The 15,345-nt window shown below is 39.9% G+C and overlaps 1 protein-coding gene across 14 annotated transcripts in view; it reads left to right on the top strand.

The window, feature by feature from the left end:
- KLHL32 (kelch like family member 32) overlaps positions 1–15,345 on the top strand; it is a 242,419-nt gene that overhangs the window by 192,700 nt on the left and 34,374 nt on the right. For 12 of the 14 annotated variants that reach the window (XM_045499089.1, XM_045499085.1, XM_045499082.1 and 9 more), the window contains 3 exons: positions 9,448–9,506; positions 12,762–12,954; positions 14,895–14,989. In XM_045499089.1, coding sequence (XP_045355045.1) covers positions 9,448–9,506; positions 12,762–12,954; positions 14,895–14,989 — 347 coding nt within the window. Of the gene's footprint in view, positions 1–9,447; positions 9,507–12,761; positions 12,955–14,894; positions 14,990–15,345 lie in introns of those variants that run through there. The other 2 variants (XM_045499092.1, XM_045499094.1) reach the window with 1 other exon arrangement.

Consider the following 15,345-nt stretch of genomic DNA (forward strand, 5'->3'; position numbering starts at 1 on the left):
CCAATTGTCTGTGCCTGTGCCCAGGCAGCTGAACCCTATGGGAAGAAGCCAGTTGACAGGAGAACTTTGTGTGGGATCTACTCAGCTCGCCAAGCCCTCCCTGTACCCCACACTAGTGTCCCTCCACGCCTCCCCAGACCCCACTCACTCAGCTGTAGCTTTAACTCAACCACCCTTCACTGGCTAGAACCAAAACCTCTGCCCCTCAGACTCAGAGACAGCACCTTTTCTTCTGCTTTTCGGAACAAATGTACGAGAGGAGAGTCTCACAGCAAGATGAGATAAAATGAGGCAGTGGAGAGTGTGAGGAGACAGATGGGCAAGAGCTGGACTGGAAAAGGGCCAAGGCGGAAAGTTGGGAGATGCTAGTGAGGAGGGTGCAGAGGAGGGGTCTGAGGAAGGAGCCTGAGAATGTGGGATGGGCAAGGTCAGAGGACAAGTGTTAACGAAATCAAAGCAAAAAAGAAAGGGCGTGGTGAGAGGTGTCCAATACTGTTGGGACATCAAGGTCCAGAATATTTCTCTGCAATTTTCTCTCAGAAACTACTTGGTAATTTCAATGAAAGTAGCTTTAGGGGAGTAGAAGAAAGTGAAAGTTAGAATGCAGTGGTTTAGGGTGTGAAAGAGGAGTGAGGAAGTACAAACTGCAGGTATAGGCCAGAAGTCGGGATATCACCTAGAGCTCACTCCCTGAATCCGAGCTTGCCAGACAACATTCTGATTATTATCCTCTGCCTACTGGGAGAGGATGTGCTGTTTCTAGGTACACACATATTTCAGCCCATGTGACAGCCACGGTTTTTCTTTTTTTCTTTTTTTAAGTTTATTTATTTATTTTGACAGAGAGAGAGAAACACATAGAGGAGGGGCAGAGAGAGAGAGAGAGAGAGAGAGAGAAAGAGAATCCCAAGCAGGCTCCACAGCATCAGCACAGACCCTGTTAGGGGTTCAAACTCATGACCGTGATATCACGACTGAGCCAAAACCAAGAGTCAGGTACTTAACTGACTGAGCTACCCAGCTGCCCTGCTACATTTTTTAATTATAAATTAATACACAGCATTTTGGCTTTAGGAAGAAAAAGGAGAATAGGAAGGGAAGAAAAGGATGAAAGTTTGGCTGAGAGAAAAGAGAGTAGCTAGAAGAGGAAATCCAGTGTCAAAGGAAGGAACTCTTTAAAGGACACAAGTGCATTAAGCAAATTGGTAGATAAGGGAAAGGAGAGAGCGAAATAGAAGGGGACAGCAATGGGGCATTCTTTGGTTAGTAAAGGCTGAGAGCACCTCCTGGGTACCAGGAATGGTGATGAATGGTAATAAGTCCATGGGATACCACAGGAGGAGGGGTTTGGGAGGGGTTCTGTCTTGGACAGAAGAGGAAACCCCTCAGACTCTAAGCCTGGAGGGCAGGAGATGATGCGGGATGTGGACCTAAGTCAGCTCCCAGATGAGGGGCAGCAACCTGAGGAGGTTCCTTGTCGATAGAGTCAAGTGAGAGACAAGGTTGTCTGTCGAGGTTGTGTGGTGTCAGGACTAGTGTAGAGGGTCTGAGGGAGGTGGCCTTGGGTGGAAAAAAGCCTCTGAGAGAAAACAGAGGGAATGGACATGTTTTAAAAATTGTCAGAGCTCATACCAAGGTTGGAAACCACAAAATTGTGGTGGCCCAGTTTGTAAATTTCTGTCCTAGTTTTTGGTGGTATTCAGCAGAGAATTGGAGAGGGCAGATCCTTGGATTCACTCAAGATGGAAGGTTTTTAGGCTGGGAATGGTCCAAAGGATCCTATCGGAAGGGGTTCAGCTTGTTGGGTTAGGTGAGTGTGAAGGACGTAAGGTTTGCTTGAGGGAGGACAAAGTGAGTTATTCAAGTAAGTACATGAGAGAGTGTCTGTTAACCCTGCAGGCAGCTTCCATGTGAGGAAGCCATCTGCCTGATATAGGTTTGGAGCTTGATAATGTGGCATTATGAACTTAAAAGTTCCTAGTGACCTGGAATGTCCTCTAAGAATGAAATCCTCTTTGTTGCTTTAGATTCTCACAAACCGTCTGTCTCTAGCACTTACTTTTTATCTTCTCTTTTCACTTCTGCCCCTGCCTTTACCATTCCCCATCTGAAAAAGATAAGAACGAAACCACTGCAGTGTTGTACTGAGATGAAGCCAACAGAAATGTCCATTCTACAATGATTTTAAAAGAGCTAAAAGGAAAAAAAAATTAATAAAAGAGCTAAATGGCTTGAAGAAAGCAAATCAGATCACTTACATTCTCCAGAATAATTAACAAAGGTTTTAGCCTAAATGGACTTCCCTTTATTCTAAAGAAGTAGCATTTTATTTACCCTCACATTGCTGCTCAGAAGATGAGGCTTAAAGATGCTAAGTGATTTTCACAGATCACGCAACTAGTATTTGATAAAGTTGGAATTTGATCTCTGTGTCTCTGGTTTTTGAAAACCATGCTTTTCCCAAGAAACTAAACAATACAGTTGTTTATCACTACAACAAAGATCTCAAAAACAGATGCTTACATTATAAAAAGAATTCCCAAATGATACAACTGAAAGTAAAAGATACACTGAAAAATCATCATACCCACATATTTGTTTAGATCAACAATGATTTGATTATTTTTAATGGTTTAATTGACCACTTTTCTCAGGGCACGACTTGAGCCACATAACGTCTACCTTTTTGTGGAGACAACAGCCTTTGTTTAGGCGATCCATTTGTGTCTGTCTAGATGGATCTAAAAAAGGGTAGCGTAAAGGGGAGCCTAAGTGGCTCTCGTGGGTTAAGTGTCCAACTTCGGCTCAGGTCCCGATCTCGTGTTTTGTGGGTTTGAGCCCCATATAGGGGCTCTCTGCTTTCAGCATAGAACCCACTTGAGATCCTCTGTGCCCCTCTCCTGTGCCCCTCTCTCTGTGCCCCTCCTCTCTCTCTCTCTCTCTCTCTCTCAAAAATAAACATTAAAAAAAAGGTAGAAAAAAGAGTGAGCTGAATTACTTACCTAAGAATATGGGAAATATGTCATTTTCTTTGTTCCCAAGAGGAGAGAAGAAGGTTAAATCTACATCAGGGAAATGGGCAATGGCTGAAGAATCTGGTTGATGGCTGGAGAGGGATAAAAGATCCAACAAGAGGCACACCTGGGTGGCTCAGTTGGTTGAGCGTCCAGCTTTGGCTTAGGTCATGATCTCATAGTTTGTGAGTTCGATCCCCATGTTGGGCTCTATGCTGACAGCTCAGATCCTGAAGCCTGCTTCTGATTCTGTTGTCTCCCTCTCTCCCCCTTCCCCACTCGCGCTCTGTATCTCTCTGTCTCTCAAAAATAAATAAACATTAAAAAAAACATTAAAAAAAAAAAGATCCAACAAGAACATAGCAAGCCAGGACACCAGAGACTGGTAGAGGTGACCTTGAGAGCTTAACCCTGCTTGGACCATGCAGAAATCTTTGGAGGCAGGATTACAGCAATCTATAGAATGAGTAATTGGGAGTTAGAGACAATATTATTGATATTCTGAAGGGCAGCTAACATCTGCACTGTGGTAGATATTACCCTTCATTTATTATTTCATTTATTTTAAATAATACATGGTGCATTACTTACATGTTTTGGGTCACAAGTTTATATCTGTTCACTCTAGGTGACATAAATATAATTTGTATTTTCAAGTGCCTCAACCCTTTATAGATATTTTGTAAATTTGAGACTTCCTTTACGGATTTTGAGTCTATTCATTACCTATCCATTTGTGTGGTTTCTTCAAGTGTGACAGAAATAATAAGGATAATAGTTTTAATTTAATGCATGGATTAAGTATGCTCCTATTCAAGATGCTAATTTAGTAGAAATATTCTTGGCTTTAATTGTTCAGGTAGCATTATAAACACTAAAAATATGGACAGTCTAATGTGAAAAAATAGATAATAAGAAAGTGTTCTTAATGTAAATATTATTTATCATAAATATACCCATGGTGTCCCTATTTTTAGGGACTAGTAATGAGTTTGGTTCTATTTAAAAAATGACTAATATGAACTCACACTAATGCCAGTCATTCCTTTGATAATTAGACTATAAGTGTGAAGTTTTAGTTTTTTGAGAATTAGAGCAAACATATGGAGGAGAAGCTTTACCATTAAAGGAAAAAGCCTTTGGTACCTTATAAACCAGCCAGTAATTCTAGTAATTGGAACAAAAATAAGAAATCTGTTTCAGACTACAAAATTCATTTATCTATTAATTCAATATTCTATACTTCGTTATTTTTTCAGTATTCCATATATACTCGTTTGTACTTTTTTATGGAAAAGATAAGAAATTTCCATAAATAAATGACTACAGTGCTATAGTAAACTTCCTCTGTGGATTGCCTGTATACCATGCACTCTGTAAGACTATACCAAACCTGTAAGAGAGAGATCGTCATCTCTAGTTTGCATATGAGGAACCTGAGCCTGGTTGTGTTAAATCCTCCCCACAAGGATAGAGTCATAAAGGAACCTCTGTGGGGTTGATGCCGCATCCTGTCCGGAAACTAACCCGCTAGTCTAGCATAAAGCTGGGCACTTCAGGCCTCCGGGAGAGTAGCAGAGAACTTAGATGGTTTTCCACAATCCTCAGTCGGCTGGCAGAGTTCCAGCTTGGAGTGTCTTTCCTGACAGCATGGACACATTCAGTTCTTTGCATCCCGCTCTGTCCTAGTAAGGGTACCGTTCTGTCCGCTCTGTCCTCGTAAGCGTACCAGTGCTGTATTATGTACCATAGGTTTCTGCTAAAGCGTGTAGTATAGGACTCTATATCAACAGATGTATTTTCTGTCCTTGAAAAAAAAAATAGCAGAGCCACCAGACTTGACCTATCCTGACCAATGCATACTAAGAGCTGTTTTTCTAAACACACTATTCTGTAGACATTGTTAGTCTTGACCAGTTCTTGCTTTTGAGCGCAATGAGTTTGGGAGTCAGTGAATTCCAGCAGTGGAGGCAAAAGTTGCTTGTTTGGCAGTCACCTGTCATCCTTTCTCTGGTATGCATTCATCCATTTGTCACAACGTTTTGTGAGGAGCCGAACAGGGAAGCTTAAGAAAAATGTTTTACTCTTGTCTTGATGATAGAAAGCATTTCTCATTGCTGGTAGCATGGTGGTAACTTTTCATTCCTTCTGGCAGTTTTTAAAGACTTATTTGACTTTGGGGGAACCTGCAGTATATCTTTAAGTCACAGTTCAAAAGTATGAGACAGGGCTGTTCATTTTCAATTTTGGCTGAAAAGTCTTAACTTCGACTGTGGCACTTCAAAGTTAGGGAAAACTTGGCTTTAAAAATGGATGCTGATACGAGATGGCATATTTAATGACAAATGTATCTATAGAAAGCTGTTAAGATGCAGATTATCCCCCCCTGGGGTGGGGGAGGGAGATCAAAACTGCCAATCTATAAAATGTACTCGATAGAGGGAGGCATAGAATCTATCTTTGCAAGTGCTTTGATTGCAGGGGACAGTATAGCAGCATGTGGCATCATAACCCAGAGCAGGCAAATCAGCTTGATGACTTTCAAAGCCAGGAATACTGCTGCAGGCAAGGGTACTCCAGTCTAGGAGAAATTAAAACATACAGAGACTGTTATTAATTCCATATCTATTTTTGTATAGTCAAATCTGTATGCAAATCCTTAGCATCTCATTTCAACAGATTAATCTAAAAGTGAAGAGTGTTATGTGAAGAGAATGTAATGATAAGCTGTGCACATAACACTGCTAAAGCCGTGTGGGCTGCGAACTTGGATGCTTTTTTAAAATTTATTTTTTGTACTGAGAAGAACTGGTTTTTATTTATGTGATCATTTGGAAATTATTTCAAAGAAGGGAAACAATAGGACCAATTTCTAAGGTTTTCCCTTGCAATCCTGACTTGGCAAAAGTTACAACACTGGGTTTTTTAGGCACCTCCCGTGGTTTAGCATTCCAGAAGTAATCAACCAAATAACTAACTAGGAATTTTATGTTTACTTCCACCTAGTAACCCAGTATCTCATTTTTAAGCATTGTCATGTGAGTGAAAATTTGTATGTAAGGGTAAGGAATCTAATTACCACGTGCAGATTAAGGGAAAAAAATATTACGAATGCATCTGTAAAAGAGAGTAAATAATAATTCTGAAGAGCATGAAGATAAATTGTATGCCTGGCTTAGGAGAAAGGATGTAATAGCTACATTCTAATCCATTGGTTGTACATTTAATCTATAATGGGCACACTCTGATACATATAGTAGTGTAAATATTTTCAAATAGTGTCATAAATAGATAGTTTACTGCAGTAGATATTAATTCTGTCCCATATTTCTAAAACAAGGAGAAAAACCGTCAAAGTTTTGAAATATTGGGTGGGAGCTTTGCCCTCTGCTCCCTCTCATTTGGAGAAATGATTATAGGCGAGCTGGACATTAATCTGGTGGTTATGGCCCAGATCAAAAGCACTTGGCAATCATTTTAACCCTGAAGACTTGTGAGGTCTCACTCAATAGATTTGATTATTCTTGTGTAGTTATGCTGAGAAAGAATTATTGGACATTCAATTTTTAATCAGGTAAGAAAAGGAAGGTTGGGAAGAAAGCAATCAGGCCTCTGTATTTATTTGGACAAACATTTTGACTGTGTAGGCATTTCAGCCCCAGCTTTCTTAAGTGTATTTTCTTTTCCTATGGTTTTATTTTAAGATGAGACATTCTTTAAGAAATGCAGAGAAGACTTTCTTTGAGGGCAGGAAGCTCGTTTCTCTGTTCCTTGTGAACTTACTCTGCAGATAAAGCTTTCATTGATCTTAAAAGTAGTTGTAAGCTTCAGAGAGAATATATTTAAAAAAAGCCCTCCAGTTAATAAAAGCCATGGTCAATTATATTAAAGATATAATCTCCTTATTGGGGGTGAACAAGAGAGTAATGATTGGCCTGAACATGTTCCCTTCCCTTTATGGATCCATTAGTATTGATGGATTGTTCCAGTTCAGCTGAGGATTGTGCACTAAAACTCTGGATTCTGGTTGATTTGACTCCTGGCCATGAAGTTGATGGTAGTGACCTATTCAAGGTATTTGAACTGTCAAAGCAAAAATTATACTGGACAAAGTTAAGCAGATAAGGAAGACTTTGTCCAAGACAATATTGCAATAGGGGAGGGAGACCAGAATGCAGTCTGAAATCAACTCCTCTGAAGAACAAGAGGCAAGAGGGTTTTTAAGCACTGGGGTGAGCTAGTAGAAAAGTACTGAAGGAGTTTTGGAGGAAGGTTGATCTATGTGATATAATGAGCCCATTCAGTTACCTCTGATTTTGTAAATGTTTTTCTCAGTGATTGGGCCATTCTTGCTTTCTGATTGGCACCCATCAACATGAGGCTCCTACCCTCCATAGAAACTGGGAGATAGGGACATTTACTTCCTTGATGATTACATTTCAATGGGATGGCTCCTAGGTCTGGGAGGAAGATCTTCCTGGGTTGTAAAACTTGCAAGAAGCTTCTTAAATGGCTTATATCTCAAGGAGGCAGAGAAAGAATTTACAGGTTTTCTAAAGTAAGAGCTCTAAGGAGAGGGATGTCAGGGGCCTAAGAGACAGAAAGAAAGAAACCTGTGTAAAGTTGAGTCATACTGAGAAAAATGTTAACACTGTTTTGTTCATTATTGTAATAGTACATACTTTTTGACTTAAAAATTTTCAATAGGAAACATTTGTAGTGTGGCTCAGTTTTATATTTTTATTGCAAAATTAGCTGCTTCTATGTGCTACTTATTAAAATGTTATTCAGGGGCGCCTGGGTGGCGCAGTCGGTTAAGCGTCCGACTTCAGCCAGGTCACGATCTCGCGGTCTGTGAGTTCGAGCCCCGCGTCGGGCTCTGGGCTGATGGCTCAGAGCCTGGAGCCTGTTTCCGATTCTGTGTCTCCCTCTCTCTCTGCCCCTCCCCTGTTCATGCTCTGTCTCTCTCTGTCCCAAAAATAAATAAACGTTGAAAAAAAATTAAAAAAAAATAATAATAAAAAATAAAATGTTATTCATTTTATACCAGCATCCAGAACTCTGTATAAGGCAAAAATCTCTGAAGAGATTTTTTTGGGGGAGGGCAGTTCTCATAGTCTTGTTATTTTACTACTTAACATTTAATATCTCCTAGTATTATTTTTACATAGTGCTGATCTATGTTTTTTTTAGTTTTTCAATTTGATAGTAAAAACTAAAGTAGAATCAGTAGTTTCTGGGTTTTATGGGGATCAGTGTACATCACAAACATGAAAATATGAGGACAGATAAGAGAAACTTTGTTAGAAAGGTGATGATCGTTTAGTGGTTCTTGACTAATCAAAAGGTCCTGAGTCTTTTGGATCTAAGCCCTTGTCAAGAAGGCTCTAGAAAAGTTGCTAACAACAACTACACACAGTGCTCTTAGTCATATGTGGCTTAGCGAGCACTTGAAATGTGGCTAATCTGGATTGAAATGTGCTGTGTTAAATATACATTGGGTTTTGAAGAAAGTTTGAACAAAAGGAACATAAAATACCTCCATAAGTTTTATATCAATTTCACGTTGAAATGATAATACTTTGGCTGTGTTGAGTTAAATAAAATTTATGTTAAGTTTACTTTCACTATTTCTTTTTTTTTTTAAGGTTTATTTATTTTGAGAGGGGAAGAGTGTGCACACACACTTGCATGTGTGAGTGAGTTAGGGGCAGAGAGAGAGGGAGAGAGAGAATCCCAAGCAGGCTTCATGCTGTCAGCACAGAGCCTGACATGGGGCTTGATCCCATGAACCATGAGATCATGACCTGAGCTGAAACCAAGCTTAACTGACTGAGCCACCCAGGTGCCCCTCTTTTTAGTTGTTAATGTGGCTACTGGAAAACTTAAAATTACATGTGTGATTCACATTGGTGGCTCTCATCATATTCTTCTGGACAGCTTTGGCTTTAGAATTCTTTTGATAAGTAATGCCTTTTCTTAGATATGGTTCTTCCAAAGAGATATCAAGACATTAGTGTGTTAGTATACAGAAGGTTAGAGCTTTAAAATTGCCAAAGGACAAGAACTTTCCATGTAATTCTGTCCTGGGCATAAATTGTATAGAGATTTGTCTATGTGTGCTGTGTTAATTCCCACTCCCTGCTATACTTTGCCCCTCATTCTGGCCATGCAGAGCAGCTTGTCAGAATTGGAGCCTCTTGGTAATCTCAGCATACTTGTTGCTTGCTCTCAACTGGATTGCTTCTAAAATGTTTCTTGAAAATGAAACTGCTTCAACAATAAGCTTCTTAATTATGTCATGGGTTCACCACGAGGGTATACAAACAGATCCTCAGCAGTAGCTAATTTTCCTTTAATTGTATCTCATTCTTATGTTGGAATATCCTATTTCGTATTCATGAAAGCTCTAACACATGTTAATCCATTACAGGTGGAGTAACTAACACAGCACAATATCAGAACAGACTAATGGTATATGAACCTAACCAGGTAAGAATCATATAAGAAAAACTCATTACCTTAATTAAAATGAATTTTAAAAGATTTCCACAGTAATTAGTAGTTGAAATGCCAAGTCTGTACACACACGTGCATCTTAAACTTGTATAGAGAAACGGAAGCATCTGGATAGACTGCCTTTCCGTTGCTTTTTTTTTTTCCACACAAAATTTCAGCTCCTTTAGTTTTATGCTATACACAATACTTAACTCTTTCAGAGTTTTGCATAATGTAGAAAGAAGGGTAAATATGTTGATGAGTTAAATGCCCTTTAGTTCCATTATCTCAAGTGACTGTTCATATTCAGAGGCATCCAAAGAAAGGATTTTGATTGTCCTGTTGCTATGTCCTTTTAGAAAGCGTGTCCTTCCAAGAGGGGAACATACTTATTGTTTCATTACTCCCAACTAATATAATAACTTTTATTTAACTCCTTGTAGCTAGAATGTCCTAGAGCAGTGTCTAGGACAAGTCTGAAGTAGAAGTATCTGAAAAAAGTGTATGTATTTCATCTAACAAATGGTGCCTGAACTGGAAGCATTTTGATGGTGTCTGTCCCTTCTTCTGTCCACTTATCATACACACTCGGTGGTTTTTTTGTCCCCAAAAGAAGAACTATTTTTACTCTCTTTCCCTTCTACCAAAATCGCTGTGGCCTTAGCAAATGTTTTCAGAATTTCACCATGTCTGTGATTTTGGTAATGTAAATATTTTTCATGATATGACAGTATTCCAAAATGATTCGAACGTGGGATTTAACATTCATCAGCTGGAGATAACGGAACATGAAATGACAGGTTAGCTTTGGCAGCCTGGGTCAGGATTGGCCACCAAATGTGCGTCCTGAATGACCTCAGTCAGCTTGGTATCTTTTTATTTCAACATTATTTGATTCTGAATGTAACGAAGGTATTTCTCTCTTTGCAAGTGTGTTTCCTGATGTCATTAGAAGCTGTAGATTTCAGAGACCACATGTCCATTGGCCAGATGTCTCAAGAGGGATCATTAATTGCAGTTGCTTGAGTTTGGTGCACACGTGGTTAAAGAGGAAGAAGGTGTTAACATTTCTCAAATGAGTTCTGTTTCATGTTTGTATACACACACTGTTTTTAAAAATTCTGCTGGCATATTGTTTACGGTGGGTACTGGCAAACATCACATCTGCTTGCATCTTGCTCAGAATCTCAATAACTCTATCATTCAGCCCTGGTGCTTATTTCTCTTCTAGGCCTTTGTGGAGAGTCGATAATGCCTGCCATCTGCCACAGAGCACATCGCTACCTGCCAACAGGCAGGCTGGGGTGACCTCTGCTTCCCCACCACTGATTAGTATTCACACGCTAGCTTATTAGGAATGACCCCACTAGGCCTCTCTGTTTCTTTGCCTTTGCAGAGGTTGGCGGCTCACCTGGCAGGCACGGCAGTGAAGGAAGCTAAAGATATAATCAGGGGATGCAGGCAGGCTTTATAAACCAGATGGCGTCCACAGTCCTGTGGCAGGGGACCGGACTACTAATGCACACGTTGATTCCTAATAGTGGAATAGGTTGCCTCATAGAAAGGACCTGAGGAAAGCATCATCAGAGTTTTGAGTTAAGTCCACTCATGTGAAGCGTATTGAAGATATTTCTTCACAGAACATCTGATAGAAAGGTTTGGCTACTTTATTAAAGATGACATTTGATTGGAAGGAGATTTTTAGGACATGTTTAAAAAGGGGGAGCAAGTAAATGCAAGCCTTGCAAACTGTACAAACCATTCTTTTTTAAGTATATCTTTAAAAGAGAAATTAGAAATGACCTGGTAATAGGTCTTAGTGAATGGACCAATATTTATATAATTTTTTTTTGCTTATCCCTTTACAGCGTTGTAAACTGGTGAAATTCTAAGTATTCAAAGCATCATATGATTTTTCTAGTCAAAATCCAAATTTTTCTTGGAAAAAAGGAATCCGGGTTCTTCCTGTAGGTTAGTGTTCATGTAGAAAGGAAATGGTTAGGTTTGCTTACGTGTTCATTACTTGGTTGAGATTTAAAATTAAGGTCGTATTTGATTTTCATCTAATTTTGCAGTTTACATTAGATTTTTGAAAGGAGCCATATTTAAGAGGAGTTGATCATGTCTTTCCCATTACTAGCATGACCCAGGACCAAATAGTTGAGGTTTCACCATTCTTGAAGTTGTATAAAACTTGGCTTTCTACCAAAACAAACAAACATGTGCCAAGAAATAACTTTCCCCAGTTTGGTAGAAGATTTAATTATAAATATGTTAAAGGGACTAATACAAAGGCCACGTGGAACTTTGTTGTGAAACAAGATCTTAGCTCTTCCATTGATCTTGGAAGTTTAATTTTGGACAGAACAGCAAAGTCACCCTAACCCTAGCTTATGTAGAGGCCTTGGGTGGCCAAGGATTATTATCACAATAATTTTTTAAAAGTGTGACAACACTCTTCTAAATGTTTCATGAGTATTAACTGATTTAATTCTCACAACAAGCTTGTCAGGTAAGGTATGATTCCCCCCACTTTAAAGACAAGAAAACAGGCACAGTGAGGTTAAGTAAATTGCTTGGTGTCACACAAAGGTTACAAACTTAGGCATTCTGGATCCAGAGCCTGTTTTCTTTCTTTTTTTTTTTAATGTTTTATTTATTTATTTATTTTTGAGAGCAAGAGATTGACAGTATATGTGGGGGTGGGGAGAGAGAGAGGGAGAGAGAGAAAATCCCAGGCATGTTCCACACCATCAGCACAGAGCCCAAGGTCAACGAACTCTGAGATCATGACCTGACCCAAAATCAAGAGTCGGACACTTAACCAGCTGAGCCTCTCAGGTGCCCCAAGCACCTGTTTTCTTAATCATTATACCTAGCCAGGTGCTTTCACTCTTCCACAATTTGTGTAAGTTTTCTCATTTGGGTGAGAAACCATCAGGAAAACTTCCATGGGCTCCCGTTATAAAATGAAAAATGCCCTATAAAATGCAACCTATAAAATGCAGCAGGAGGAAATGCCTTATGTAAGTTGCAAAATAAAATTGGCATACATGGTTCATCCACACTTGCTCTCAGGTAAGACACTCCTACCTTTCAATCTGTAAGCAACAGTCAAATAGAATGCGATTGACACACATTAGAGTCCTGGCTACTAATGAGGCGCTGCTGTTTCTGCCATGGAGGTCGCCTGTTAACAGAATCCACCTGAATTTCTTTCTTTCTTTTTTTTTTTTTTCCCTCCCCCAGAATAAATGGATAAGCCGCAGCCCTATGCTGCAGAGAAGGGTCTACCATTCCATGGCTGCTGTTCAAAGAAAACTTTATGTTCTTGGAGGCAATGACCTGGACTACAATAATGACCGGATCCTTGTGCGGCATATAGATTCTTACAACATAGACACCGACCAGTGGACGCGTTGTAATTTCAACCTGTTGACTGGCAAGTACCTTTTTTTTTTTAATTTTTTTTTCAACGTTTATTTATTTTTGGGACAGAGAGAGACAGAGCATGAACAGGGGAGGGGCAGAGAGAGAGGGAGACACAGAATCGGAAACAGGCTCCAGGCTCTGAGCGATCAGCCCAGAGCCCGACGCGGGGCTCGAACTCACGGAGTGCCAGATCGTGACCTGGCTGAAGTCGGACGCTTAACCGACTGCGCCACCCAGGCGCCCCTGGCAAGTACCTTTGACTAAGTAAATCAGGAAAAGCAGAGATTCAAGAAATTGCCACACTTGTTTTCTTTTACGTCTTCAGCGCATCTCTAAATATCAAGTGCATGGTGGCAGAACACCTTGCTTTTATTAACCAGAAAGGTACCCCATTATTTATCTCACAAAATTTCACTCAATTAGGTGGCTGAGCTAGTTTCTCAGGGCCTCTCTTACCTATGTGCATCTTCTCGCTTGGCTGAGAGAGGTATGTCAAGTCCTTTCTCGTCAATAAGTATTCACAGAGGAACTTTGATCGTTAGGAGGAACCAGAGAATTAAAAACTCTTCACAGAAGCGATTTTTTTTTTCCTTTTCACTTTTGGTCCTCTTTTATTTGAGTTCAGGAGTAGAGTCTTCATTATTTGTTACTGTCACATACAGTTTCTGGCTATATTCTTCTAACAACGGAATCTTAGAGCAGTTCTGTGCCTAGGGGTTTGGTGGTATTTCTGGCCACATACCCCTTCAAGCATTATCAAGAGTAACGCTAGGTATGGACCCTCATCTCAAAGGGAATAAAAGGTAAGCTGTGAACAACTTACCCCTGACGTTTTTTACGGAGTTGAAAACCTTCTTTCCCTTGTTGGCTCGTATTATAAACCTCCAAGGGGATCAGGTCCTTCCCAGGCTGCTCTAATAATAGGAAAATCACAAGCCCAAAATGGTGGTCTGGACTGGCACCTGAGGACATCTTAATATGCCGAGTGGATGCTCAACCACTCACGGCTACGGCGGGGGAGGCAACACTGAGTGCCAATGTGAAAGGGTTATATGCCTTGCGTGGAGCTCTTGTTTTTGTGAAAATGATCTTTGGGGCCCACGTACAAGGACTTCACTCTCTCTGAGTTGCTATAGTAGTACCTCAGCCCCTCGGTCCCTGGATCTGCGATTCTGTCTGCCATAGGATCCAGCTTATTTATTATCACAGTCAGTCCTGTGTCAGCCCATCAATAAAAAGAGACTATCTCACTCTCTGATAGCCTCCAGGGAAGAATATGTGGTAGTGAGTTATTCTGTCTTCTTTTTTAAATGGGGGAGGAACCTTTCATCATTTTGGCGTGTCAGTATCTAGGGACTACCGCAGCTGGTCCCAGATCGGAAACTTTAATATAGTCTTAAAACTGTTGAGTATGTAAAAAAAAAAAAAAAAAAAAAAAAAAAGGAGGGTAGTAACTTTATCAATCTTTTCTGTCATTTGTCTTCATTTGAGGGACAGTGGGGGCATGGCTCTGTTTTATTGGCTTCTTGGGGTTGCAGCTGTTACTTTACAAATGTAAGCACTTGCCTTAAAGCATTTGTAGGTACAAGAGGTATTTTGCATTTCGAAAATATACCTTATTTCCACCACTGTAAGTTAATGGCATACAACATAGTATAGAACTCTTATTTTGTTATTGCTTATTATTGCTGCATTTAATGCTGTATTTACTAACCTGGCTGGCTAGTACGTGTTTTGGCTTGGTTCTGACCTGACACAGATTCATTCTCTGTGAAGGAGTGGTTAATTCTTCCCTCTGAGTACTGGGAAGCAGTGATTAGTTGCTGCGAAAATCCTGTGGAGCATACAAGTGTGCCACAGGGGGAAATTGTATCCCTCAGTGGCAAAAGGGTTAATTAAGACATGTAAGGAAAATGGATTTATTTTTTCTTTTCATTCAATTTACTTTAGGCCAAAATGAATCTGGAGTTGCTGTCCATAATGAGAGAATATATTTAGTTGGTGGATATTCGATTTGGACAAATGAGCCTCTGGCTTGTATCCAGGTGAGTGGTTGAAGTTCCTTTTGAAGTTTGTTCAGGTGGTTCAGTGAGGTTACTTTTTGCAGTGCTGCTACTGAAGAAAGAGATATTTACTCCTAGAAAGAGGTTTGAGCTCCCTTTGTGTAGCTAGTTCAGTCACTAAACTTCATCCTGCTTCCTAAAAATGATGTCTAATAAATTATTGAGCCCTACTGAAAGTAAAGGTGGGGAGGAGCTTTGAAAATATATACAGTAAAACCTTGGGTTGTGAGTGTCATGCAAGATGAGCAAACATTTCTAATTTTAACTTCATAAATGAGTGATGTCTTGCAATACAAGTAGTATGTGACGCCGAATGTCACATGATCACAGCTGAGCCA

The sequence above is a fragment of the Leopardus geoffroyi genome, chromosome B2 (assembly GCF_018350155.1).
Source record: "Leopardus geoffroyi isolate Oge1 chromosome B2, O.geoffroyi_Oge1_pat1.0, whole genome shotgun sequence".
Classification (NCBI taxonomy): Eukaryota; Metazoa; Chordata; class Mammalia; order Carnivora; family Felidae; genus Leopardus; species Leopardus geoffroyi.